Source organism: Ammospiza caudacuta, chromosome 3 (genome assembly GCF_027887145.1).
Source record: "Ammospiza caudacuta isolate bAmmCau1 chromosome 3, bAmmCau1.pri, whole genome shotgun sequence".
Classification (NCBI taxonomy): Eukaryota; Metazoa; Chordata; class Aves; order Passeriformes; family Passerellidae; genus Ammospiza; species Ammospiza caudacuta.
This window is the reverse complement of record NC_080595.1, coordinates 74,510,282-74,537,864: the sequence shown is the minus strand read 5'-3', so window position 1 is coordinate 74,537,864 and position 27,583 is coordinate 74,510,282. Positions and strand designations below refer to the sequence as shown.

The 27,583-nt window shown below is 42.3% G+C and overlaps 1 protein-coding gene across 1 annotated transcript in view; it reads left to right on the top strand.

Annotated features, from left to right (window-relative positions):
* Positions 1–27,583, top strand: part of LOC131556183 (protein eva-1 homolog C-like) — a 201,090-nt gene that overhangs the window by 32,593 nt on the left and 140,914 nt on the right. The window contains exon 2 of the mRNA XM_058802633.1: positions 23,281–23,495. Coding sequence (XP_058658616.1) covers positions 23,281–23,495 — 215 coding nt within the window. The remainder of the gene's footprint in view (positions 1–23,280; positions 23,496–27,583) is intronic.

Here is a 27,583-nt window from a genome sequence, read left to right as displayed (position 1 = left end):
AGTGTGAAATCTGCAAGGAAGAGGATGCTGCAGTGCAGTTATATTTGGCAATGGAAAATTGCCAAAGAGCTGCTTCTGGAGCTGAGCTCCTAATCTTTGTTGTTGTTGTTGTTGTTGCAAAATTATGAATAGTATTAGCATGAAGGAGATGATTAGAAGGTCAGACCTTTGTGTGGTGTGGGGAGTTAGTTTGACTCTTGTGGTATTAAAGTGCTGGTGTCTTGCATGGCCTTTCTCAGACTGACACAGGTAACAGGTACCTCTGCACAGACCCCTTTTTGGGAGGCAGAAGCTGAAGAGTTTCCCTTGCTCAGCATGGCAGAGATGGTGATTTAATGCCTCAGATGTGCATAGACCAAAGACCTGGTCTACCAAGACAGGAGTGAGTGCATGCTCACATTTTTAGAAGCAGTTTATCTTGTCTGAGTTGAGAGTCAAATACATAAAATATTTCCCTGGATTTAGCCCTAAATGACCTAATAGCACTAGGTTCTGGCTGAAATAGCGTCCAGTATCAGGAATGATGCCAGTTCTTGAACATAACACTTGATCAGGCTCTGACTACCCCAGCAACCGGTATGTATAAGGCTCTGGAAGGGAATCATTCTGTTAAGTTTTAGCTCCTCAAACTGCTCTGCTGTGGTTTTGTTCTCCCAGGGGGCCTGATGTACTCCAGTGGCTGTTCTTGCAAAGTGCTGGATTATAAAAGTCTCTTGATTCTTCCCTTGTTAGAGGCTTGTGGTTTATGAGGTTAGAAACCTTTCTGGCTTAAGCTTTCACTTTGTCATGATAAGCTCTTTTACATGAGTGAAATTAATTTCTCTTTGGTTAATTTCAACTAAATGGGCCCTTTTCACCTACAGCAGGAGAGACCATCTTTGGGATTTTGAAATGAAGTCTTGCAAGTGAGAAAATCAAAAGCAAACAGTGGGCAGCTGTTAAACTTCCTCTGCACAGAAAAGCAGGGGAAGTTTATTGAAACCAGGAGATTTTTTTTTTTTTGGTTGAACTTGGGAATTGAACTTCAAATTTATTTTTTCCATTACCATAACACCTTTGCACAGAAGGCAATGCCTGATACAGCTCTCCTGCAGAGACTGGGTGGATTGTGAGAGACTGGATTTCTTTGTGTGACTCCCCTAGCTCATGGTTTCTCTAAAACCTGCCTAACAGTTTTCAGAATCTAAGTGTTAGTCTTCCTGTGGGTGTGTGTTCCTTGTGCTGCAGGCTGTAAGGCAACTGCAGCAGAGAGTGGATTCAAAAATTATTAATTTTGGTGCTGAGGTATTGGTATTCTAATACTGGGGCAAAAGGCGTGCTGCAGGAGCACCTGTGAGACTTTCAGGAGCAATATCTGGGGCATAATGGGGGAGGACAGAATGGGAAGTTACATGAAGCAAAGGAAGACTTCCAGAACACCACAAATTAGTTCAGTGACATGGCTGGAGGCCCAAAAACCCAGTCTATCCTTTTCCCACAAGACAGTGGCCCATTCTTGGCACATTCATGTTTTATGCAGGTTGTATCCTCACATTTCCCTTAGCATAGCAGCAGTAAGTGTGATGGGGTGTGGAGTGAGCTGTGTCACAATTGACCCTTGGACAGTGTCCCTTGTGCTCTCCTGTAATGACCCTGTTCAAGGGACCTTGTGCACATCTCCAGAGAAAGTGATGGAGGTTCATCTTCAATTCTTCCTCAGCCTCAGTGTTCCTGCCCTGGGAGTGACCCTGCCCCTTGGAATTCTTGCCCAGAGGGCTATGTGGAGACATTCTCTGAGGGTTTCTTTTCCCCATCACATTATGTTCATTCAGGCAGTGTGTGGCCCTGTTGACTGCAAAAGGTCTGGCTTCCTTTCTTGGTCTCCCTAGCATGCTCTAATGTTTGGTACTGAAAGATACAAGCCAAAGAAAGCCAAATAATTAGCTATCCCAGCCCTAATTCCCTGGGCAGAAGTTCACTTTTCAGTAACTGAAACTGGCTTAATCCTAATCCCCTGCAAATCCCCCTTCCTAAGAGTCTTTGTGAGGTTCCCTTATTGGTAAGAGCTTCCAAAAAGACCAGTGCTGCTTTTAGGCTGCTTTTTTTTAAAAGCCTCTAAGTATTGTACCTGATGTGATGTAATACAAAGACAGTGAATCTCTGAAGCTACAAACCCCTTTCTGTGGGTTATTAATGTACAAAACAAACTGGAAGAAGAGCTCTGGTGTTGCAGGCACAAATCTTCTCCCCCTGTTATTGCTATAAGCCTCGTTGCTTGCCCCTCCTGCAAGCTGGCCATTTTCTAGGAGACAACCTTCTCTGAAAAACTCTCACTGCCCCTTCTGCTTTGCTGACTGACATTGGTGGATTTGAGGGGATGCTCTAGGATAACTTGTCATTGCTGCTTTATTTAGACAGTGAAGAAATTTCCCATAACTGATACATTTGGCACTTGTTTCTGATCATCTGAGTCATGGGTTCGTTCTGCTTCTCTGTGTTGTCTGTGTAAGGAACCAGAGCCTGACTGCCCAGATCAGATCTTTGTGCTCTTGATGATTCAGTAGTTAGGGCACTGAGTTGGCCTGTCTGAGTTGTAATTCATGGGCTGTGTGTCTCAGGCATGTATGGGAGTTAAAAGAATTCTCCTTCAGCTTCACAGAGAGGGGGAAAGAGAAAGATTTGAGGGAAAATTAGATGTTCCTGTCCTTTGCCTGGAGTGGATATTGCTGATGAAACCTACACTTTTCTTTTTGCAAACAAATGGGTCAGATTTCCCTGTGTCCTTCTTTTACCTCTTAGTTCTCACCTCTTCCAGTTTTCAGTCCTGGGAAAGGACTGGATGAAAGACTCTGAGTTGTACAGGTGCTGCCCTCACTTCCTCTACCTCCTTTCTCTGCCACAGGGATCAGGTGGAGCACACCTGGATTAAGGGGAAAAGGCCCATTATTTATTATGACAGCCTGATAGATGAGCACCTTTCTTTGAATAGACATGCTAATTAAAGGCAGTCTGTGTGCTAATTATGTTTTTCTGCATTGTAACCAAGAACTCTAAGAAACTTGCTGGTCTCAGCAATAAAATGGAGAGAGATTGGTGGTAGGAAATTTACAGTCTAATGCTGAGGGAAACTTTCTTTGTTATCACCACAGATTTAAAGAGTAGTCTCTTTCTGCTCTCTGCTTTACTTATTTCCTTCATAAACCTTTGGACTAATTAACTTCTATGACTTTCCTCCTGAAAAAGGATTAGGACAAGGAGTTAGGAGATAAATGAACATTGAATGTGCATTTTTACAGTGTTGCTGGTATTCTTCCCCACCCCTTTCTCCCCCTTTTTTTTTCTTTTAAAATCCCAAGATACTTCAATCTCCTTTTCATAGTGCACTTCTGATGAAGTGTCAGGGGTCTGATATAATTCTGAAGCTTCATCCAGGCCTTGTGGCAGAGTTGTTTTGTAATTGCTTCTCCTCCTCTATGAGCTTAAGTCTCGCCCCAGTTCAGCACATGTAGCTCTGAGGAGCAGGGTCATGGTGGCTTGTCCCAGGCTAAATCCTAGATCAGTCCTAGATCCAGCTGCTTGGGAATACCTGGGTGGATTTAAAACAGTCATGGCTCAGATTTGTGAAGCTGTTACTCAGACATGAAAAAGATGATATTTCTTATCTTTAGATAAATTCACACCTGTCAAAGGTTTAAATAGCACTGGCAGAAGTAATCTGCTCACTCCTGTATTTAAAGACAATGTCTGTGTCAGGAATGTATGTGTCCTGGGCACACTCTGGGATCTGTGGAGGGACAGGAGGCCAACTTGAACCCCAGGCTGGCTGAAATGCCCTGCTGAAGTGCCCTTCCATCTCCAAAGATGGCAGAGGGACCCTGGGGTGATGCTGCTCCTACATAGCTCAGAAGATTGGCAATATTAGATAGATGACCCTGCCTGACCAGGACTGCAGTGCTGGTTTTAGTGATGCTGTACAAATGCCTAAAAAGTGCTTCTCCCTAACCTAAAGTGAGCATGAAGTCCTAGATTGCAACATGGCCAATGCAGTGCCAAATGCATTTCCCCACCTTGCTTGCAGAGGAAAAGTTATTTTTATGCTGGGATAGCCACTGACACCCCTGGTTGCTGAGTTGTCTCATGGTAAATGAGTGAGCCTTAGGATGTTTCCAGAGCCTATTTTACTGGCTTTTGCTGCTTTAGGTAAATCTACCAGCCCTTACTTTTCTGCAAAGTTGCATTGGTAGAAGTTGATAGTCCTAAAGTGAGGGACCCCTGGCTTTAATGAGGGAGCTGACTTGAGTGTACTGATGTGCAAAGAAAGGCTTTGTGAGAGGACCTGTGCTCCTGAATCTAATTCTCTGTGCTTCACTGCTCCAGAGACTCACTTGTCTGGGACTGGGAGAGTTGCATATTGTTATGCTGAATTTTAGGACCTGTCTAGGAAATGACCTTCCCAGCCTCCAGGCTGAATAGGGCTTACACCAGCCTCCCCTTGTGTCCATGGGTCATTTACATTTTATGTTAAGGGACAGCATAGCTCAGATCATAGTGCTTTTCAGAGAAAGGTGATAGTTCCACTATCAGCTGAGATTTAATACCCCCACAACAGGCAAAGCCTGTCATATCAATTTGTCGTTCTGGCCCATTCCCAGGCAAAATGCCATTCCCTGGTACAAAAGCTCCTATTGTTGGCATTGGGCTGATTCCTAACATGCTCAGTGCTTCCTCCCTCACAGAAATGCAATATGCAGTATGAAACACAATTTCAAGGCTTGTAGATTGTAACTAATTCTCAGTAGTCCAACAGAGCAGACAATGATAATTATGGAAATCTTAGGAGCTGCCTGAAGATGAGCAGGAGATGGAGAAATTAGTCTATTATTGCAAGCTTTTATTCTTCCAATTATTCAAAACACATTTAACAAAACATTCTATCTTTTGGCAAGAGGAACTTTGATTAAAATTTTTGGGGGAAAGAGGAGGTAAAGGAACAGCTCCCTGACTCAGGAAATCATACCTGTCCTGTGGAGAGCTGCTTACCATATGGTTATACCTGCATGAGAGAATTAAACACTTTTAAGGGATTGGAATTCAATCAGAGAATAATCAATGGATTTGGGGTGGAAGGGACCACTGGAGGTCTTGTAGTTCAAGCCCCCACTTAAAGCAAGGTGCACCTCGAAGTTGTGTTAGGGGGGTGTGATCTTGCCCAATATACCCTGAAAATATCCCAAGGATGTGGCTTCCACAGGCTCTCTGGGCAACCTGTTCCAGGACTTAACCACTCTGGTGGTGAAAAATTTAGTTTGGTTGGGTTTTCCCTTGATGTAACTTCTGACCTTTGCATCTTGTCCTCTGTCTGTGCACTTCTGGGAAGGATCTGGCTTTCTCTTCAATAACCAACATCATTAGAAAGTGCAATCTGCAGTCAGGTCCTGCCCTTAATCTTTCCCAGACTAAACAAACATGCTTTCATTACCCCTCTGTGTATGTGCTCCAGCCCTCTAATCATCTTGGTGGTCCTCTTGGTGAACTCCCTTCGGTTTTTCAGCATCTCTGTCTGACTGGGATTTCCGTGAGTGCTGGGGAGATAGGAATCATCAGTCCCTTGGCTGCTGAAGTGAGGAGGATTTCAGCACATTAGTGTGTCTCTAAGTGCTTTCCTGGAGCTGGAACAAAGCTGTAACCACAGAGGTTTTGAAGTTGCTCAGGGTCTTGTTCAGCTGGGTTTTGAGCAACACCAAGAACAGAGATTATACAAATTCATGGCAAAAGGATCTGGGATAGCTCACAAATTGTTCTTGGGAGGTGACTGCTTCTTATTGTTGACTTTAAAAAGATGCAAACAATGATAGTCCAGATTTGGATGCAAATTTAAGTGCCCTATTATGAGGTTGATGCCTGCAAGATAATGTCCTTACACAGTCTGTCTCAGCTTAGATCTGCCCCTGTAGCTGTGGGTGCTGTCAGGTGTGAGCAGGGCAGAGCAGGTATGCTCTCCTCTGCTCATTGGTGTGGGAGTTTGGGTTTGAAGGAGGATTGTTTTATGGGTATTGTAGTGGTAAATTTGTTCAGTATTCCAAATAGGGAAGGCAGAAGTGGCTAAACTTTGTATCACCCACATTAGAACTGGGTAAATTCCTATTTCCTGCATTTACTCCAGTTTTCAGATGAGTGGATGTTTCACCTGGTGACTGAAACATTCTCAGATGTGATTTTGAGGAGCGTGATGTGGTGCTAAAATATGGGGATTTTTGTGGTTTTTAAAGCTCCAAGTCACCTGAAAACATCAAACTGGGTTTGAGTCAATATACCCTTCTCAGTGATGGGAATATTAAGCACTTCAAAAGCTTCCAGCTCACACAAGCCCTCCTTCTACCTTTGGAAGGATTGCCGTGGATCAGCTACCTCCAGCCCTTTTTGGGAAGACTGTGCCCTTCAATTTTCCTTTGATATTTTGATTGAGAGCTAGGTGAAGGGTTGGAGTGACCATGAGAACCTGATAATAGCTATATGCCCTGTCTGCATGTGAGATACACTGAGAGTTGCTTCAAATATTTATAACCCCGTCCCCTTCTGCCTCATCTGAAAAACATCTTGATAGCCAGGCAGGCTCAGGCCTGAATGAAGAACAATTCAATTGCACTCGTGTTAGGTCTAGTGCTGTAATAGAAAGAAACAGACTTTAAAACTCTTCCAACCAGCCCTTCTGCCTGGGCTGGACAGGTTGTTGAAAGGCTCTTTGTATTACTGTTGGTTTTGGAAATCCCTGGATCGCAGAGCCGTATGTGAGGCTCTGAGCAGCAGATCAATCTATTTCAGCCATTGTTCCCAGATGGGAAGTATCCCAGTAACCTACCATTTTTTCCTTTTCCTGTGGGGAACAAGAGCTGCTGGGAGGAATTATTTCAGTCTTGTGAGATCTTAGAGTCACTAAGCTCTAAAAGCTGCTTTTTGGAATTGTTAATTTGTGTTTGGCAATTATTCCTTGCTGTCCTACTCTTTGCAGTCCTGAGGAAGGTTTCCATCCCACCTAAATGATCTGTTTTTCTTTGGAGAATAATTCTGCTTGACCCCTATGACTTTAAAAACAATATATAGAAGGTTTTTGGTGCTTTCCCCCACAGCTTAGCCAAGATATAGCAGTTCTGTTGTTTCTCAATGCACAGAAAGTAATGTCTGCACTGAAATTGTATCCAAGAAGTTTCTCTCCTTGTTATGGTGCATGTTGTGGAAACCCAAGATTTGTGCCCTTGGTTTATCCTCTGGGAGGGACAGTTCTGCTCCACAGAACCTGAGGCATTCTGCCAATTCCCCACTGTTGTTTTCATCTCCTGACCTTTCTCCTGGCTAACCCCCCTCCCACCTCAAGGGTGAGAGGCAGTGGAAGGAAGATGGAGTTACAGCTTCCTAGACATTTGGCTGTTTTGTCTTTTGTACATCACTTTGTGGCTGACAGGATGTTATTTTTTTCTTCAGAAAATGCCTTGCATGCTAATCTCTGTGCATTAGCTGATCACAACATAAATGCTTGTCCATTATTCCAGTGCCTTCCTGTGTGTCTTTCATCTCCATGCTCTCCAGCGTTCTCCTGTTTCACTTTTTCTCCTCTTTTGTCATTAACTCTGCTTAATACAATCCACCTCAGTACCACAACTCCAGGATACAGAAACAGGGACAGATACTGTAATCAGATTGATGGACTCAGTTAATAAACCCATTATTAACTGAGTTAACTATTATTAACCTGATTCTGAAGTGCTCTGCAAAGTCCAGGCTTCATGGGACTGTGACAATGATGTCCCTTTCCACTATTTATTTATCTGCTAATAATAGAGGCCTATTGTCTTTTTTACTGTATTACAAGTTAACTAGTATGCTCCAGCTTATTTCCAGAGAATTCAACTATTGCTGTTGTTCTAATTATTACTATTATTATTATTATTATTATTATTGCTCTTTTACATTCTGATATTTAGGGTAGCTTGAGAGCAAAACTCAGTGCAAAGTAGGCTTGGGGTTTCTCTGTCCTTACTTCTGAGTATGCCATGCAGATTTCTGTATCTCAGGTCCTGGGCTCTCTGTATAGGCACTGCAGAGATGGATGCATTCTTACATCAAGCAAGAGCAGCTGTACCAGCCTGAACTGAAGGAACATCATAACCATTCTGTTCTAGTGTATGACCAGCCTCACAGCTCAAGGACTTCATAAATCAAGAGCTGTATGTGAACTCATTGGTTCTTGATGGGTTTTTCTTCCATTCATGGATGTTTTAGTCCTTGTGAATGTTTGAGACCAGCAGAAGTGCAGTGGCAACAAATGCCACAGTTCAGCTTCTCAGGTGGTAAGAAAATTCCCTCTTGTGTTTAATCAACCTTTTTTATTTAAATTGAAAGAAACAGCACTTTCAATCCTTTCATTTCCCTTCCTCACTTCCACTTTCTGTGTGGTCTCTCACCTCCCAGTTGCCTGTCTTCCAGGTGGAAGAGGGTTAGTTGCAGTTTAACACCTTTCTCTTAAATGTCTCTGAATCCTCTGCATGATTTCAGAGGGATGGGAGGTGGATCTAGTAATGCAGACACTCTTCTGGGTATGAATATGGAATGGTTATACAGTGACACCGTGGTGCTTTCCGCATTGCCTTCTATTCTTTCCTAACAATTCATAATTTTTTCCCTCTGTTATTAATGAGTATTGTTTTTTATATTTTCACAGAACTTTGACTACTCCAAGACTCCTATCATGTGTTCCTTTGTTTTACTTACATTGTCTTTCATTTGGGATTTTTGACTAAACTTCAGTACCTGCAGTAAACTTGGCAGAATTTTCACTGTGTGACGCTTCAGACCTGGGCTAGGTGTGTGCTTTAGCATGAGACATTACAGTCAATCAATGCCTGATTTTTCTCCATTTTGCTGAGAGATTGCTTGTGGTGATCCAGGAAGGCTTTTGTTGAGATTTGGAGACAGAACTTCAGGAGGAGTAGTCAAGCAGGCTACAAGGCAATGCTGTTGGTTGTGAAATGTCTGGACACTAAGTCATTATGTAAAACTCACAACAAATTTTTCAGATTTCGTTATCTAAAACTGTTCCTGTAGCTCTCTCCATGTTTGCATCAGAATAAATCTAATTAATAAACACAGATGTGAAGACTAAACAAATCCTGAAAGGTGGTATTGTTACAGTGCTTGCTCAGCAGTCAGAGTGCCAAGTGCCATTTCCATTGTCTGGAGCAGCAGTTTGCTTGAGTGATAACATTGTTTATAAAGGTCAGTGATGCTGCTTGTGCAGGAGATGTACCTGGGAGGGCCTTTTCTTGCTTCCCTTCTGTTGCAGGACAATTCAAGTATAACTAATAGGCATCTCTGTGTGAGTAGAGCTGAGATGATGCTGAAATGCACCTGGGGTCATAACAAACAGAATTTCTACTCTGAATAAAGTTGTTTTTTTCCAAGCTGTCTTAAAGGAGACTGGGGCTTGTCAATGCATCCTGAGAAGTGATTATATCACGGAATGACTGAGGCTGGAAAATCACAGAATCATAAAATTATTTAGTTAAAAAAGACATCTAGATCATCTTGTCCAGCCTATCTGCTTAGAGCAGGGTCACCCACAGCAGCTTGTTCAGGGCTCTCTCTAGTTGGATTTTGAATATCTGGAAGATTGGAGACTCCACAATGTCTCTGGACAACCTACTCCAGAGTTTGATCACTCTCACAATTACACATACATGTTTAAATGGAATATCCTGCATTTGATTTTGTTCCCACAGCTTCTTGTTCATTCACTGGATACCAGTGAGAATACCAATCTGGCTCTGTGTTCTTCACTCCCTGTCCCATCAGTTATTTATAGACATTGACAAGATCCCCCTGAACCTTCTCTTGCCCAGTCTAAGCAGTCCCAGCTTTCTCAGCCTCTCGTCATGTAAGAGATGCTCCATCCCTTGAGCTTTGTGGCCCTTTGATGGACTCATACCAGAGTCAGGGTTTTTTTTTTTTTTGCACAGGGGAACTCAGAACTGGGCATAACACTCCAGCTGGCTCTCACCAGTGCTGAGGGGCAGGCTTTCCTCTCCTAACCTGCTGCTGATGCTCCTCCCAAAGGCTGGCTTTGCTGTGAGGGCCCATTACTGACTCATGGTCACCTTGGCATCTGCCAGGACACCCTGGTTCTTTTCTACCAAGCTGCTTTTCAGCCTGTTGTTCCCCAAAATGATGCACAGGGATATTCCTCCCGATGAGCAGTCTTGAGATTTCCCTTTAGTTAAAATTAATGAGATTCCTGTTTGCTCATTTCTGCAGACTGTCAGAATTCCCTCTGAATGATGGAACAACCATCTGGTTTCTCAACTGCTCCTTCCTGTTCTGTGTCATCTGCAAGTATGCAGATGCCATGCACAGGTTCAGAGGTGTTCCTTAATGTTAAAAAACATAACATTTACCTCAACAGCAGAAAACCTGGGTGCAGGTGCCTATCCTGACCTAAACCAGGATAATGGAGGAGGGAATATTCTTCAATCTAAAGTGTCTGAAGAGAAAAAAACTCAAACAAACAAAACCCAAAAAAAACCAAATCACCTTTTCTGGGGAAGAATGATGTGTCTGAATCCAGCATGGGGTTGGGATACAGCTGGGACATGCACTCAGATGCAGCAAGTCAGAAATGCTCCCAGGTCTTGCAGTTTAATCCCAGCCTTTAGCTGTAACACTGTCCATATATGAGCACAATCCTCACTGACTTTTCCAGCAGCTGACCCTGGAGCTGTTTGGGCCTGGAATACAATGGGTACAAGGAAAACGTGCACTGTGGATGTAGCTGCTGTTACAGCTGTGAGGCAAAGAGCCCTGTAAAGTGCTACTCTGCTAAAGAAATCTCTTCCTCTAATCTATTAGTCAAAACAACTGCTCTGTGTCAAAGCAGCACAAATAGCTTTTAGCCAAAAAGCTTTTCTAGCTGCTGTTTGGCTGGGGCCTGTCTGCCCTGCCCAAGTGCTGTCCCCATGCAAGGGGTGACTGCAGCACTGGGGTTCATAAATTCCACTGTCAGCTTTCCATTGTCCCTTTGTTCTTCGTTGCCAAGGAAGCCAAATATTATTTCTGTCCTTAAATGGAGTTGCAAATATGGGGAATGGCTTCAGTAAAAGGTGGGGAGAAATACCTTTTGTGTTCTCTCTTATTGCCTTTAAGGAGCTGATTTGGGTGATGTGGTAGAATGGGGCTGTTCTGTCTTTTCTCTGTTAGTCAGATGTCTTTATCATTATTATTAACTTATATTCCAGACTAAGCAGTTCCCTCTCTTTGTGTATCCTTTCATCTCCTTTGTTACATCCTGAAGTGCTACTGAGTGGTCCTGAATAAAAATCAGTCTCCATTTATATCTCTTTATCCCCAGGCTTTCTGTGACGCCTGCTACTTCACATTCACAAGCCCTTTTTTTTTTCTGGTCTTCCCATGAATATAGATGCAGGATCATCCTCAGTTGACATTTGGAAAACTGAGGTGCAGGTGAAACTGATACCAGATTAATTATACTGGGAACTCCATCTGGCCCTGTGGCTTCCAGCCAGAGGTGACCATTTTTGATCACACAATCAGAGAATGGTTTGGGTTGAAAGGAAACTTAAAGAGCCTCTCATTCCAACCCCCTGCCATGAGCACAGACACCTTCCACTAGACCAGGTTTCTCAAAGCTTTCTACTTGAGCACCAAGAAGGTAAAGCTTGTTTAGCAGGTAGATAGGAAACTCCTGCATTAATACTTGATCTTCAGCTCAAGGTACAGAGACAGTCCTGCCTTTACTCCCCAGTGCTAATTTTCTGTCTTTTCCAGGAGGAACATGTGTAACTTGAGGTTAGGTGACTTCAGGCTGCCTGGGCAGTGTTACAGCTTGGACTGGTGATGCTCAAGATGCCTGTCTATTGATAGTATTGTTTATATCAAACAATAGAAGAGCAATTTACCTGTGACATCATCATTCTGGCTATCCTGACAACATTTATCAGGGCTTAAAGTTGTCCAGTTGCTGGTGAATAATAAATTCCCTCTTGGCTAAAGTCAATGGCTTAAACAGCAGATGCTGATCTGGCAGTTTTGCCTGGTTGTGGCAGATGCAGCACACTGCATGTCCTGTTAAGACAATACTTGAGGTTTGTAGCCAGGTCATCAGAGATAGAGCACATCAGAAATCAGGAGAGACTTATGGAAACCTACTTTTGATCTTCATTTTTTTTACCCCCCTCTTTTTATAGCCTCTCTGAGATCCCATTTTTTCCTGGATTTTTTTTTCCTTTTTGCAAGCAGGTATGATTTGGAAATAAGAGATCACATGAGGACATAAAGACAGGTCACTTGCAAATGGATACTCTTGCTCAAAATCTTTATCTTTTCTCCTTTTTACTATTTTAAGGCTGTTCTCTGTTCCTCCAGTTTCAAGTGACCCAATCTCCACAATCCTTCCAGCTGATTCTTGCTGTCGTGATGAACTCCTGAGACCACTCTTCTAACTGAAAAATGAGAAAGAGATTTTATATGTCTATTCTAACCTCTGTCTTCTTTTATTTTCCCTTTTTCATTTCCTTCTTTTTCCCTTACTCTGCTTTATCCTTTGACTGTTTAGCCTCTTCTATCTTGTCTCAGTCTCTACTCATTTTCTTTCCTCTCTCGGGGTTCATAAAGCTGCCAAGGCCTGGCCAAAGCAAAGAGAAATATGCATTTCACAGGCAAAGGTCATGCAGAGGGCAGCTCTTACTGCAGGTCCTGGGGAAAAGGATGCAAGTTTGTTTCAGAGCTGTTGCTTTCATTACATTTGACAAATCTACTCTCAATAAGCATAAATAAATAAAATATGGAATGTAAAGCAGAAGGAAAAGGGAGATGTGAAAATTCCAGTGCTGGAAAAAAGCTTTTGCCTAACTTTTGGATTGTCTTGGGAGGCGAGTTCTGGGAGAATTAAGCACGAGGTCTCTGTTCTGGAGGGAAATCACCAATGTGGGTTTTCTGCAGTATCTCATCAGAGCTCATGCAATATGTCTGTGAGCAGTACCTGCCCTTCCCAACACAGGCTGTGATTTGTCATTATCCCCCAAAATTTTCTGCTTTTTCACTGGAAAATTTGCCAGGTGGGAAAGCAATCCAGTGATTTGACCTCCCTGAGCTTGGAGATTGCCAACCTTACCTATCATTGCACAGCACCAAATGAGAGAGGCCTTGAATTTTAGTTTGCAGGGCAAAAAAGATTCTAATAAGAATGACCATTGCAGTGCTGAACTGCTTTTTAAAAACAGTGGAGGAGACTACAACCTGATTGGAAAGTTTTTCTGTAGGAAAACTCTTCTCTGCCAAGTTGGTATTTGCACATGTAAGTCACACTTAATTATTTCATGCAAGGTAACAGAATTTCAGATTTGCTCTCTGGGGTCACAAGAATTGTTCAACATTTTCACCTGCCAGTTGAAATCTACATTTTTCAGGGATGTGTGGTCACTCAGAGAGCCCCAGAGCTGGCTCCTGGCACTGTGTGCAAAGCACTCACATCTGCTTGTGATGGCTTTAGCAGCAGCTCCCGTGGGGTTATGGACTTTTGCCTTCCCTCCTGCCACTTGGCCCAGTCTAAATAAATCTGCCATTGCCCTGTACTCACAGTCTTGTCAGAATAATTTCTTCTGAATGGGCAGAAACCTGTTTATTCAGTGTTGGTGTTTCTTAGCCCTTGTCATATTGTCATGGCTGAATTCTTGATTTGTTTAAAGGATTGGTCAGTGTGCATAAAATCTTGTCTGTCACTTGTGTGGTCAAATAACCACTTTCTTTTTCCCAGTGTGATATGCTGTGCAAAAGATTTCTTTTATTTTGGGTGGTAGCAGGATACTTCCCTGTCACTCCCAGTAAAGCTGTGGGCAAAGGCCAGGCAGATTTTAGGCACATCTGCTGTAGCTCTGCTGAGCTCACAGTTACAGAATGGCTGATTTATAGTTCCCTTACTGCATGTTCTGGTGCAAAAAAACCCCCTGTCCTCTGTGTTTGCAATGGTGAAAACCTGGGTTTTGGTAAAATTGGACCATTCCCAAACTTCCCAAGTTGCTGCTCTGTCTCTCACTGTCACACTGTGTGGGGACATGAAGGAGCTGTTACAGACCTTGCCAGAGATAAACACAACCTGCTTTCATGACAAATGCCAAATATTTCCTATTTCCAGAGAAGATTTGGGATCAAATTTTCTTTGGTATGTGGTGAACTGATAAATCCCTTGCTTCCTAAATACTAGAGATAAAAAAAGGTGCATTCATTGGGCAAAAGGGTGCATCAGGGGGCTGCTGACAGGCTCTGTGCTTGCCAGCATTGACTTCTGACACAGCTGAGAGCCCAAGAAGGGATTTGATGGAAACAGAGCTGCCAAATGACACAAATTTGATTTCAGGAATTTTAGTATCTGGACCAGAAGGTGCAGAACAGTTATCAGTCTCTTGCCCTAAGACATAGTGATGCTTCAAGGACAGGCTGAGTGTGGCACAGATCCTGTTTGAGCTCTTAAACCTGGCTGCTGAAAGACACCAAGCTTTGGGATTGTTTTTTTCTTAGCCGGGCTCTTTCCAATTGCATTTTAATTTTGTAATGTTGATTTTCAAGGTTGAATTTTTCATAAGAATTTATCACCCGAAGGGGTGGGATCAAAAGGACTTTAGTGTGAAAAATATAAGTCCAAATGAACACCAATGAGACTTCAATACATGAGGAAAGGTGCACTGGTAGTTATGCATGTATCCTGAAGAGTTATATGGGTATAATTATGGCAGACTAATTATATCACTGTAGTTTTGCTGTTAAAAATCTCTTGTATATAAACCACCTAGATAAAACTGTCCTTTGAATAAAATAAATCTGTTATAACTTAATTTAGAAGAGCTGCATGGCCGTGGTGGTGTTAAGTTCTTTATTGCTGCTTAGAATGCAATGGCAAGGCCAGTGTGAGCAGTGCTGTGATTTATGTGTGGGATGACTGTTTTGGAAAGGACTTGGTTGGGAGCCAAGGAGAAAGAGCCAGCTGAAGCTGCTCAGGAAGTATCACCCATGCAGTTCCCTCAGCTGTAAAGCAATGACCTTAAGCCTTACTGCAGCTGTATCTCTGGAATGAAATAGTGCCCAGCTTGTCACAGTGTATGGGATTGACCTTTGGGGACTGTTGGAAGTATAGCCTAAATCTCTCTCAAAATCACAGCTCTCATTCTCTGAGTGCTGAACAAACCCCATAAGGCTTCTCAAGACAACCTGGTTATGCTATAAGATGTATTTTATAAGTTTGATTGCAGTATGTGCAATATAATTTATGTATTTGACACATAATACATACCACTGCAAGTTATCCTTTTTTCAATTAAAGCAAGACATTAATATTTATAATGCTGTAACACTACCATATTACTTATATAATATATTAATATTTATGAAGTTATGACATTATTCTAACAAAGTGTTATAAGAAATTTAGTACTGCAAAAAATGAACTCCTCAATTGTAGTGAGGTTCAGGTTCTTCTGCAACTTAAATTAGGTAAAATAGTCTGCAAAGTTGCTTGTTTTTTGGTTTTTTTAGTACACATGTGTGTGCATATGTCTACATATAAATATATTTTTCATATATACACATACCCACATGTACACACACATGGAATTTTGAGTGGGAAGGGTTAGGAGTTGCCAAATCTGGCAGCCTGATAGGGCAGAGATACAAGAGCCCTGTGTCCCCGGGTGCAGGCAGCTGTGGTGCTGAGCAGCTGCTCTGACAGAGCGGGGCTGGGTCAGGCCACTGGATTCAGGCACCAACACTTGGCTTCCACACAAACACAAACAGCACCAGTTGCCTCATCCTGTTCCCCTGTCCAGTTGAGCAGGATGAAAGCCTGTTAGTAGAAAATGTAAAATAAATTCATTTCATGTGGATCCTCTGAAAACTGGCCCCAGAGTGTCCACTCAGGTCTGTGGTCCCCAGTCACCTCACACAGATGGGAGCATGCAGAGAGGATTTGTTGACTCCTGGTCTTGCCATAGCTGTCCTGGACTTCCTGAAAACAACTGAAAGCCTCTCTGGCCTTGGCAGTATTTGTCTTGTGGCTGCTTTCATACTTGCCTCCCAAAACTTTTATTCTACTTGCCAGCCAGCCCAGCTTGACAGCCAGCAGTGGCCCCAGATGCACCTACACACTGAGCACTCAATCTCTTGCTTCAGTGGCTGGCAGGAGACATCCATGGACACTGACCTTGTTCCAGCTATGGCTGCTCTCAGCTCCATACATCACATGCACACAAATCACTGGAAGAGGCTTAGATCTGAAACAAGGGAGCAGGAATCAGTAGCTGGAGAGAGGGTTGCAAGCTGGTGAAGTCCTTGTGCACTGTCTTCCAACCAAATTCTCTGTACTGTCAAATTTCTTGCAAAATTGTGGCTGCCTGCAACCATACAGCTCAGCAAACAAGAGCTTTTTGAGAAATTGCTGAAATCCAAAGGAAGTGGGTGGACAGCACCTTGAATAACCAGTCATGATACTGGTGCACAATTCTAGGAGAAACACTGACAAATGGAGGGAGTCCAGTGGAGGGCCAGGAGGATACTTTGAACCTGAAGCACATGGCATAGGAGGGATGGTGGAGAAGAGAAAGCTAAGCAGTATCCAGATGCTTCCTTCTGCTTCCTGAAAATGGCTATACATAAACCAAAGCTGGGCTCTTCTCAGAGCGGCAAACTAACAAGGCAGGAGGCAAGAAACATGAGTCGTGGCAGGGGAAATTATTAGCACTTTTTTGAAATGAAAAAAAAAAAAATTAGAAAAATTTGAATGACAAGAGAGGTGAAGCCCTGGCAGAGGTGCCTCAGAGGCTGGGGAATCCCTGTTATTGGCAGCCCTTGCTCAGGGCTGAACACGGTGCTGAGCAGCTTGATTTCACTTTGATATTGACCCTGCTCCAAACAGTAGTCTGAGCTGGGTGACCTGCAGGAGGCTCTTCCAGGATAAATATTCAAGCATTAAAAAAAAAGAGATAACTTTTTAAACTATGTCCATTTGTTTTTTTTAAAATGTAGAATTTCAGGAAAAATAAATCTCCATAGGTGTAAAGACTTAAAAAACTTGTTTTAGAAAAAAAGTAAGCTCTCAAGAAAATATGGACTTATGGGACAGTCAAAGAAAATCATCAAAGATGATAATTCAAAAACAAAGATTTTTGGTATTGAATTTTTAGACTGATTGTTTAAAGTTATAGACCAAAACTACTTGCAGTTGGAGTTGCTTTTTTAATCCTCCAGAGTAATTCCAACTGTTTGTGTAAAAGCTGTAGTGTTTATTGAATTTTGTAGAAGTTTAGAGTTAGGGAATTTAAGGGAATAATTAGTAATCCTCAATAGTATCTATGTCATATTCAAACCTGCAGAATTGAAAATGACAGTGTTTTTACTTCTGCCACCCCTAACCTTCACCAATCTAACTTCCAGTACTTTCTCATCCCTACAAAAACCTGATATGAAATACTGATCAGCATTTACAAAACCTTACCTTGTTTAGACTTTAGCTGGCACTCAGCTGCAGTTCTAAGTTCACTCTTCTTTCAAAACCATTTTTCTGAATTAACACTGGATGCTGCTTGAAACTGTAGCTGAGGTACAGAAGATCAGATAGTGGGCAGGGAACTGTTGACTTAAAATAAAAATATTTTCCTTAATACGCTTACAAGATGTTCAGGTTTGTTCAGAGCTGTATGGTATCTGAAAGGTGAAAGGCTTGGGGAGTAGCTGAACTGAAAGCAAATCTCTCTGTAGAAGGATTGTAATAGCACATTTCAATCTCCAGCATTAGTAACAAAGCAAAACAAACCCTACTTGTCTGTACTGGGCTGCTCTGTGATTTGAGAGAGCAGCTTTTGCTGCCACCACCACAGGATTATCAGTAATGCCTGGTATGAAATGCACTCATTGAGTCCCTGCTCTGGCTTCAAGCCTGTTCGGGGGTCACATTTCAGCCCTGTTGGCCCATCCTCATGGCTGTCACTTGATTCCCCTGGCTCAGCTCTGTTTCTGTGAGATGTTACAAGGATCAGTGCTCTGCCCATAAAGAAAAACCTGAAATTCTCCATTCCACAGCTTGCCTGAAAACCAGTGTGGTTTAGGGGTTGTCTGAACTCCAGAAAATCTGATTAAGGTATCTCCTGGAAAAAAAGTTCTATGTCACATTCAGTGTCTCTATAACATCTGCAAGGGAACTGAGGAAATTAGAAGAAAATGGCAGCAGATACTGAGAAAACAATATGGATTTGGAAAATAAAAGGATAATAAATAAAAGAATCTGTGTCAACCAGCAACAAGGGAATACTTAATTCACTAGCAGTTAATTGCAGTGACTCCATGTGTTTCAGTGATTGGTAAATCACTTATTTCTAAGTATAAAGTCCTTTTTTTTATGAGGCTGCTTTTTCTCTATGATACGTATGTACTCCTGTATTTGTAACCACAAGAGCTCAAAATGGGATATTTTAAGAAGACATTACAATAGCTTGGATGTAGCTTGATGCAGATGTTTATGAAGCTCTGGCTTTAATTATATGTAGTAATTCATTAACCATTAGGATCCTTTGAATTTTCTTGTAATTTATTAAAAGTTTTGGAATCACATCCAAACTGTAAAAAGAGTTAGTTCTATTGTGATTTTCTCTATTCTTCCAGCACATTCCTACAGGGATGTTTCCTAGTGAAAGATGAAATCTCTGTTCTGAGGATTGGCAGCTGGTGAGTTGCTATGTGCCTTGTCAAGCAAAACTAGAACTGGTTTTAGTGGAAGCAGGAGAAGAGAACTTGCTGGTTTTAGACAGCCATGGCTAATTGGGATACATGAATGAATGTTTGTGTGCTCTGCTGTTATCAAAGAACAGTTACAGACTCATAGACTCGTGGAATCATAGAACAGTTTGGGCTGGAAAAGGACTTTAAAGACCGTTTCATTCCAATCCCCTGCCTTGTGCAGGGGAACCTTCCATTATCCCAGATTGCTCCAAGCTCCGTCCAACCTGGCCTTGAACACTTCCAAAGATGCGGCAGCCACAGCTTCTCTGGGCAACCTGTGCCAGGGCCTCACCACCCTCACAGTAACGAATTTCTACCTAAGATGAGAATTTTCTAGTTTAAAGCCATTCTGTCTTGTCCTCTCACTTTGTGCCCCCGTGAAATGCCCCTCTCTGGACTTGTTGTAAAGCCCCTTTATGTACTGGAGGCTGTATTTTCCTACTTCTGGATGGGGTGGAAGCCCTTATGCCATCTGTGCTTTTGTGAACTGCTCCATCAGCTGCTTTGGTTTCAAAAAGGAAGGGCTGTAGCTCCATGAGAGAAATAAAGAAGGATGTTTAGATTTACAGTTCCTGTAAAATGGTGATATTCTGTATGAAGCTGTTATGTTTCTCTTTCCTTCATATGTGTTAGGATCTAGAACTGACTGTTGGAGGACTCAAGTGTCTGTTGGAAACTCAACAGTTTCCTGGAGAGGCAATGGTTCAAATGATTCTTAGGAGCTGACATTGCTGGGGGGGATAAAGTTATGGTTAGCATTAAGGATTGTGTTTGGCGAGTAGTGTAAAATAATTGCTGGTGACTGATAGCAGGCAAACCCCACACTTTGGAAAAATAAATTGCAGGTGGTGTTTGAAGGGAAGATTTCCTTCTTTTTGAGGGAAAAAAAGATCTGTCATTTCATGATGCATTTCTTTTGGTTGTTTATTCTATCTCCACAGTGTAAATCCCTGCTTTGGTGGTGACACTTTTTTTGAATTGAGGAGATGTTTAGCTCTGGAGCTTTATACATTGATTTAACTTGGGAGTATGAAAGCCCATCATCAAAGATTCCACATCCTTGACACAATCCTTAAGAAAAGAGAAGTGTTAACCACAAAACATTTTGAAATTATTTTTGTTATCCCAGGTTTTCAAAACATGAAGCAGTTAGAAAAGGTTTAATGGGCTTAATTATTTAGGTTTCTTTGTTGCTTTTAACATGTTTTCAAATGAAATTCATATTTTTAAAGAAAAGCTCAAATTACCACCTGGTCTAACATTGTTTTACCCTGGTATACAAATGCTATTAAAGTCCTCAATCACATGCCATTGGCTTCATGTTTAAATATTTCATTCAGCAAAGAGACTCCCAGTGGTTCCCTCCCTGGTACCACACGTAAGGGTATAAAAGGTTACTTGGAGACTTGTTACTGAAAATTCAACAAGGGTCCTGAAAAGAATTCAGATTTTGGGTTACTGAACAATGAATCAATGGGTAATGAAATGCCAACACTTTCAAAAGAACTACCAATGAATTAGTACAAATCTGACACACTTAAAGAGAAAAAAAAAGCAATAATTCTCTACAGCCACTTCCTTTTGCACTTTGAAGAACATCATTTCCTCCATGACCATGCCCGTGCCTAATCCAGTCTCTTCTCTCTGACAGTGGTCAGTGCAGATGTTTCAGACATTGTGCTTTGTGTATTATGAGTCAATCACCATCAAAGCCTTCAATCCCATCAATATCTTGAGCTTGAGCGAACTCAAGTTATTTTGAGATTTCTGGTGGAAGATGAGAGGAAGGAGCTCTTTCAACAAGCGATCTGCACTAATTGCAGGGGCTGTAACCTTCCTGATCCTGAATTGGCAATATGAAAGACATGCTGTAGGAGGCTGTTCTGACAGAGTAGTTGAATATTCAGAGGAGACAGTAGAGTCCTGACTGCACTTTGGTTGTATTTCTCTGGCTCCTTAATAGGATAGCCTCAGGGAAAAGTCCTAATGCACTGGACTAACAGTGTGGAAATGCATTTCAATATTTTGTGCTGTATTCTGATTCTGTTTGTGGTTTGCTTGCCCTGATGGCCATCCTGCATAGTTGCCTTACTTTTGAGGGAGAGAGCTGAACTAATTCCAGGACTAGGTGTGCAGCACCCACAGGGCATATATTCTACCAACTGGGAAAGCAGGTCCACCCCAGTGGTTAATTTTGTCCCAGAGTGCCTCCTTGAACAAGTGAAATAAAGGCAGTAAATTAAGTAGTGTTTTTTGCTGATCTGATGCAGCCCTGTCACTCACTCTGATAACTGAGGCTGTGTCTCAGCTTTTTTCTTATGAGCAAAAGCTGCCCTTGGGACTTGGAAATTAACATGCTGATTTGAGTAAATATTTATTTGGCACACACCTCGAGGCACTGCAGCAACAGAACTGTGAAGTAAGAACTACAGGCTAAAATTTAGAGAAATCAGAGAATCCAGCCCCCACAGTGGCAGCTGAACAATGAAGCTAAATTACTGTGTGTTGGTTTTCTCTAAGAACAGTAATTGTAGTTGTTTTAGACACCTTGAAATTTGTTGAGATTGGTGGTCTTTCACAGCACTCCTGAGCTAGGTTTTGGTGTTGGCATGGAAGAAGAGCTATTCCCAGTAAAAGGTCTGGATACAGGAAGTGAAAAATTGGGAAAGTGGGGTTTAATTATTGTTTTAAAGTACCTAAAGGTATAGACAAAATGGAAACAGTCTTCTCTCTGAAAGGGTTCACTGTGACAGCTGTTAGGCTTTGGCACAGGGTGCTCAGAGAGGTTGTGGAGGCTCCACTCTTGGGTTCAGAACTGGGAAAGCTGGACTAAATTAGCCCTGCTTGGAACAGAAGGCTGAACTAGATGACTTGCAAAGGTAACAACCTAAGTATTCTGTGATTATGGGTCACCAAGAGAATAGTCTTTTTTTTTGAAAAAACAAGTTTTATCTCTCCTCTTAGGAATTTGTGCAGGGATTGTTTCTTTTAATTGCTCTGTCTTTTTTCTCTATTGTATCTCTTAAAAGTATAGCAGCAGCCATCCCACCATGTCCTCTCTCTGTCTTCCTCCACAGAGCAAGAGGAATATAAGGACAGGCATTGTGGGGTGGCTGCTTGTAGGCTTGTGTAGGTGACAGTAGTGGGAAGGGGACTTTCAGACCCATTGCAGAGAGGAGATCTGTGGGGTTGAATGGAGCCACAGCTGACACTGATATGGGGCATGCTCTAATGTTCCCTGTATGGATGTCTCTGTATCAGCAACCAGGAGGCTTCCCTGAGTGCGGCAAAGTCAGGATTGTTTGGGAGCTCCCATGGCAACCTGACTGTAATCAGCCCTTTTGACTCAGTGTAATTTTAATGAGACTTTGTGCCGCTGCTTTATTCTTGTCAACAACTTCATTATAGTGGATAACATAATCCCCTAAGAAACAAGGAGAGATTTGGTTCTGTGTAATGTTTTCCTTCAAAAAATATTGTGACTGTTCAAAATGAGTGAGAAAGCAAAGCTCTGAGGAAGTGTCAAAGGCCTAGGACAGAAGGTGCAGCCAGAAGAATTAAAATGGTATAATGTGAAAGGAGATCAAAGATGGGACTGGAGTACCAGGATGAAAAAGGACCTCATATAACCAATTGTACCCCAACCTTCCCCTTAGTGACTCTGCATTTGGGCCTTTTTGCCCATGACCATTAGTTTATAGGAAAAGTGATGTTGGAAGGGACTTCTCTAGTCTAACCTACTGCTCTAGAATGTCAGGCCTGCTGGATCAGGGCTTTATCCAGTAAAGTCTTGGAAACTTCCAATAATGTAGGCTGCACAGCTTCTCTGGGCAAGCTGCTCCGCTGCTTGACTGCTCTCTGAAGGACTTGCTCCATATATCTGGTCTAAAACTCCTGTTTCTTACTGTGCCTGTTATTTCTCATTTTCCTACTGTGAAGAGCCTGCTCCATCTCTTTGATAACCTCAGAGTAGATACTGGCAAGCTGCTGTTATTTCCTCCCAAAAATGTCTCTTCTCCAGGCTGAAGAAGCCACTTCTTACAGGGAAAGTGCTCCACCTTCCAGCCTTTTTGGTGGCTTTCTGTACTCACTCCAGTTTATTGAAATCTGTCTTGTACTGAGGGGCCAAAAATTGCATTTGTCATCTAGACTAAGTCTAAATGATGAGTCTGGCTCAGCTGCATTTCCTGTAAACTTGACGGATATGCTGATGTAAATAAGTTGTATGATTCAACTAAGAGTTTAGAGCATCCAAATGTTCCTTTCACTAAGGATATGAAACATGGCTGAAGGTCAAATCACCAAGTGTCCCTAATGTCCCTGTCATCGTGTCTCTCCTTTGCACCTTTGTGAGATGAGTAATAAAATCTGCATCCCTCATTGACTATTATTTTGTGTTTGTTGGCTGCACTGCTGTAAATTAACTAATTGTTAACTATTTTTCCCTAATGATGGTTTTTGTTGTGTTTTTTGCAGGTTACATATCACAGGTATTAAAGAATTACACTGACCATGCCTGTGATGGAGAATATGTGTCCCTGAGATGTCCCCACAGAACCACCATCAGCATCCAGTCTTCTTTTTACGGCCGAATTGTACCAAGTCATCAGCTGTGCCCTTCTCGCTATCCCCACTCCTATGCAACTTTAATTAAAGAAGATGTTGCCTGTTCAGTTGGCACTTCTCTTCAGGTATTGTTAAAATGCATTTCTTAAATTTGTACTTCACCTTTCCTTGGCCAGGCAGCAGCTCTCAGTGTTGGTGCAGCACAGACCTGCCTTAAGCAGGGCTACCCAGCATGGGAGCTCTGACATCTCACACAGCTTAGTGGATAATTCATTCTTGTAGTTTAGACAGGACTGAATTAGATTTTGATAGTGAATTTCTTAGTTTTCCTGCAACTCTAGTCAGTAGCACTTCAGGAATGTGGTTGAAGGAGAACTACACTTGAGGGCTGCATTATGTTTGACTGGGTTTGAAGAGCATTATTTTTATAGTTTTCCTTCCCAATTATTAGCTTTTTCAACACATTCAGAAATTGCTGTAGCATTCTTTTTGCTTTAGATATTATTTCAAGAGGCTTTTACTTTGGTAACTTGAAACCCAAAAAGAATCCTTGGCTTTACTTTTTGTGACTCATTTGGCTCTTGGGCCATTGTAAGTGGTCATACATCACTTAAACTTGTAACATCCCCCAGTAGTTAATCAGCTCTGACCATCTGTGTAGGGAAAGTTGTCTCTGTGTATTGTCCCAAGAGCACATGTGACGTCAGCAAATCAAAGGATTACTTGGAAGGTGCCAGCGTTACTCAACTGTCAGTGGGAGCAACTAAAATTAGCAACATGAGTTGGCTGATGTTGTTGAGATGAATAGGGTCTGCTCCTGGGTGTTGAAGCAAGCACAAGTTTTTCCAAGTGCCAGATTTGGGACTGTGAAAACTTTTGGGCAAAGCTCTCAGTTATCCAGTGTGTTTATGGCTTAGAATCAATAATAACTCATAATAAAAAATTATAGCAGACTAGATTAATGAACCTACAGGGTTAGTGAGTAATTTCTTTTATAATTTGGCTAAAGGCCAGAGTTTTCCACATCACTTCTCCCCCTTGCATCCAGGGTTTTTAAGAGACATTTACAGCATTTTTTAAAAAGTTGATGTGAGTGCTTTGGCTTCCAAACGCCAGTGGTAAGTTCTCAAGAATTTGCACAAGGTTGGTGTTTGGCTGTAGTGTAACCCTTAGGCTGACAGATTTGAAGTTGCTCTCATGACACTTCCACTGCACAACAAGGACTGAGCTGTAGTATGGGAGGATGTGGTCCTTATCAGTGGAAGGTTTTCCCAGATATGATAACAAAAATTCATAATGAAACAGATGAGAGGCAGTTGTGTTGTTTAGGTGGGAGAACACAGAGAGAAAGCTTTGACAGAGGCTAGCCTTCACTGCTTTTATTGATTTGCTGAAAAATTTACTTGCAACATTTCATTTAGCAAGGTGATTGATAGCTATGAGCATCGCCTGAACCCTTGTGGGTGAGTGGCACACTTAAGGCATCTGGAAGAACTTGAGAAGAAGGAAGATATTACCCTAGGGTTTCCATTTCATGGTTTTATGTGTAGGAGGGATTGAAAATAAATCCTTACCTGCCTCTCTCAGCATTTTATGTCCTCAGACCTGTTCCCCATTAGCTTTGCCTTCAATACTTAGGTGCCTTGTAATTCCCAATCCCTGTTTATCAGAGTGAGAATTGTGTTCCCTGTAGGTAGTCCTGCAGTAGATCCCTTGTGCAGTACATTTCTTACATGATGATGACCAAAACACTTATTTACCCATTTTGGGGGATGCAGATGTGCTGGGAAAGCAGCTGACCTTCTCTCTTCTGCCACAAATTTCTTGGGACACCTTTGGCAAGTTCCTGAGCCTTTTTGGAGGAGACTCACAGCCTCTTTGGTGCCCCCAAATGTGGCTTTGATCCTTCCATGTGTTGTGGTTGCCCAGGGTAGGATGAGTCCAAATGCCAGAGATGAATCTCATCTTCTCTCTCAGTTCTGGAGGGGGTGAGGCCTCTCTGAGGGGTAAGCCAGGAACTCCACAAGCTGAATGGCAAGCTGCCTGCAGCTCACTAGTAGGAAATGCATGTGTGTTGGAAAATTGGAAAGCTGTAGACAAGGAAATTGCATGTATTTTTGTGGTTTTGCAACTCAGATATATGGCTGCTCCAGGCAGGACCAATTGTGTGTATATTCTGCTTGTCAGTAATTGAAAAAGTCAGCCAAACCAAACCCTTCATAACTAAGTATATAAAATCACTGTGTCTAATCAAAGCCATGACTGTATAAATCTGCTGCTTCTCTGGAGAGCAGTCTGGAGGGAGCATTTATTAACTGTGCCCTGCAAACACTAGCTGTGCATGTAAACTCCTGTTTACAATCTCTCTCCACTGTAAATGTCCAGTTCAGATATTGTTTCTTTGTTAAAATGGGAAAAGAAGGAGTTGATTACACTGAGAGAACCACTACTAATTCATCTTTATGTGATTGGCTGCCAGGATTCCTTGCTTTAGTCACTTGTTTTGTTTGCAGACTACCTTGGGAGAGTGTGGATGAGACATTAGGGCAGTGACCCAGTGACCCCAGACTACACATTTCTGTTGTTCTAACACTGTAATGTCAGATTCAGTGGGAGCTTTCCAAATGCACAAAGAATTTGGACATTCATAGAATCACTACCGACTCATAGAATGGTCTGAGTTGGAAGGGATCCTAAAGATTGTCTTGTTCTAACCCCCTGCCATGTGCAGGGACACCTTCCACTAGATCAGGTTGCCCAAAGCCCCATCCAATCTGGCCTTGAACATTTCCAGGGATGGGACAATCAGAACTGGTCAGTCTGTTCCAGTGCCTCACCACACTCCGAGTAAAGAATTTCTTCTTGGTATCTAATTTAAATTTACCCTTCTTCACCTCAAGGCTTTTCCCCCTTGTTGTATGACTGCACACGCTTCTTGTAAGCCTCTTGTAAGCCCCCTTTGTGTACTGGAAGGCTGAATTCTGGATCAGTATTTCTGATGCCACTTGTTTTCAGCAATGAAACACTTGAGGTCTGCATGGAAGAATGTATAATGGTTGGCTAAAATTATTGCTTATTACCAGAAAACTATATTACACTTTACAGCTGATTATCTGCAATTTTCTCATTTTGATAAATTGGCAGAAAATAAAACCACAGCTTATTTGTAAGGAAAACAGAAAACCCTGGAGAGCCACTTTGTTGTGCTTCTGCCCCCTGATATTTACCAAACACATTGAGGGCTAACTTCTCTCTCCATTTGCACAGATACTGAAATCAGCAGATAGATGCTCTTCCAAGGGCAATATTTTGTTGTGTCACTTGTTTCCCCAGGAGGAGCTGTGCATAGAAGGTGCTCTGGAGCTGAATCCTGACTCTCCTTAGAAAGACTAGCTAATCTGAGGAGTGCCTGTGGGCATGTCCTGTGCCCTGGGTCTCTTTCAACACTCTCCAGGACAACCAGACCTTGGTGACAAGGATCACTGGTGCTGCTGATGTGGTGTTTCCTTTTGTCCTTTGGGTGAGAGACAGGACACCTTTGCTGCCACCATCACCTGCAGTCGCTTCAGCAACCCTGCAAGAGGGAGCAGATTCCTTGCATGCTGACCCCAGGATTCCCTGAACTCTTCCTCTCTCTTTTTTTTTTGTAATTTTCATCCACCAGGAAGGTTTCTGTGAAACAAACAATCAAACAAACAAACAAACAAACAAGAAGAAATGAAAGGGAGCTGACCTCTTTGCTGGTGGAAAGATGAGACAAACTTTCCAGAGATGGCTCTCAAAGCTCAGGCCAGCTGTTGATCACAAAAAGAGAGAGCTCATGTTGCTGTTTCCAAAGTGGATTTTGTTTTCCCCAGTTATTCTGGATTGAAGGTAAAATACCAAGTAAAAGGAAACATTCCCAACTGCCCCAGTTTTCTTGGCAGGCCGAGAACCATGGCTCCTGACATGTCCAGTCACCAGATATCGCCTGGTCCCACTGATGTCACAGCCCTAAGTGGCCTCAACAGGAATAAAAAAGGGCCCTTTCTCATGACTTTGAACATCTAGGAGATGATGATGGTCAGGGGGAAAGAAGGAAGAAATTGGTAGAAAGGAAGAATAATGGTAATCAGCAGCACTGGGAGGAGAACCCATTGTTATATTGAATATTAGAACTCCACAGTTTCTAGACATTTTGAACAAGGAAGTCTCAAAAATGTCAGTGAACTAA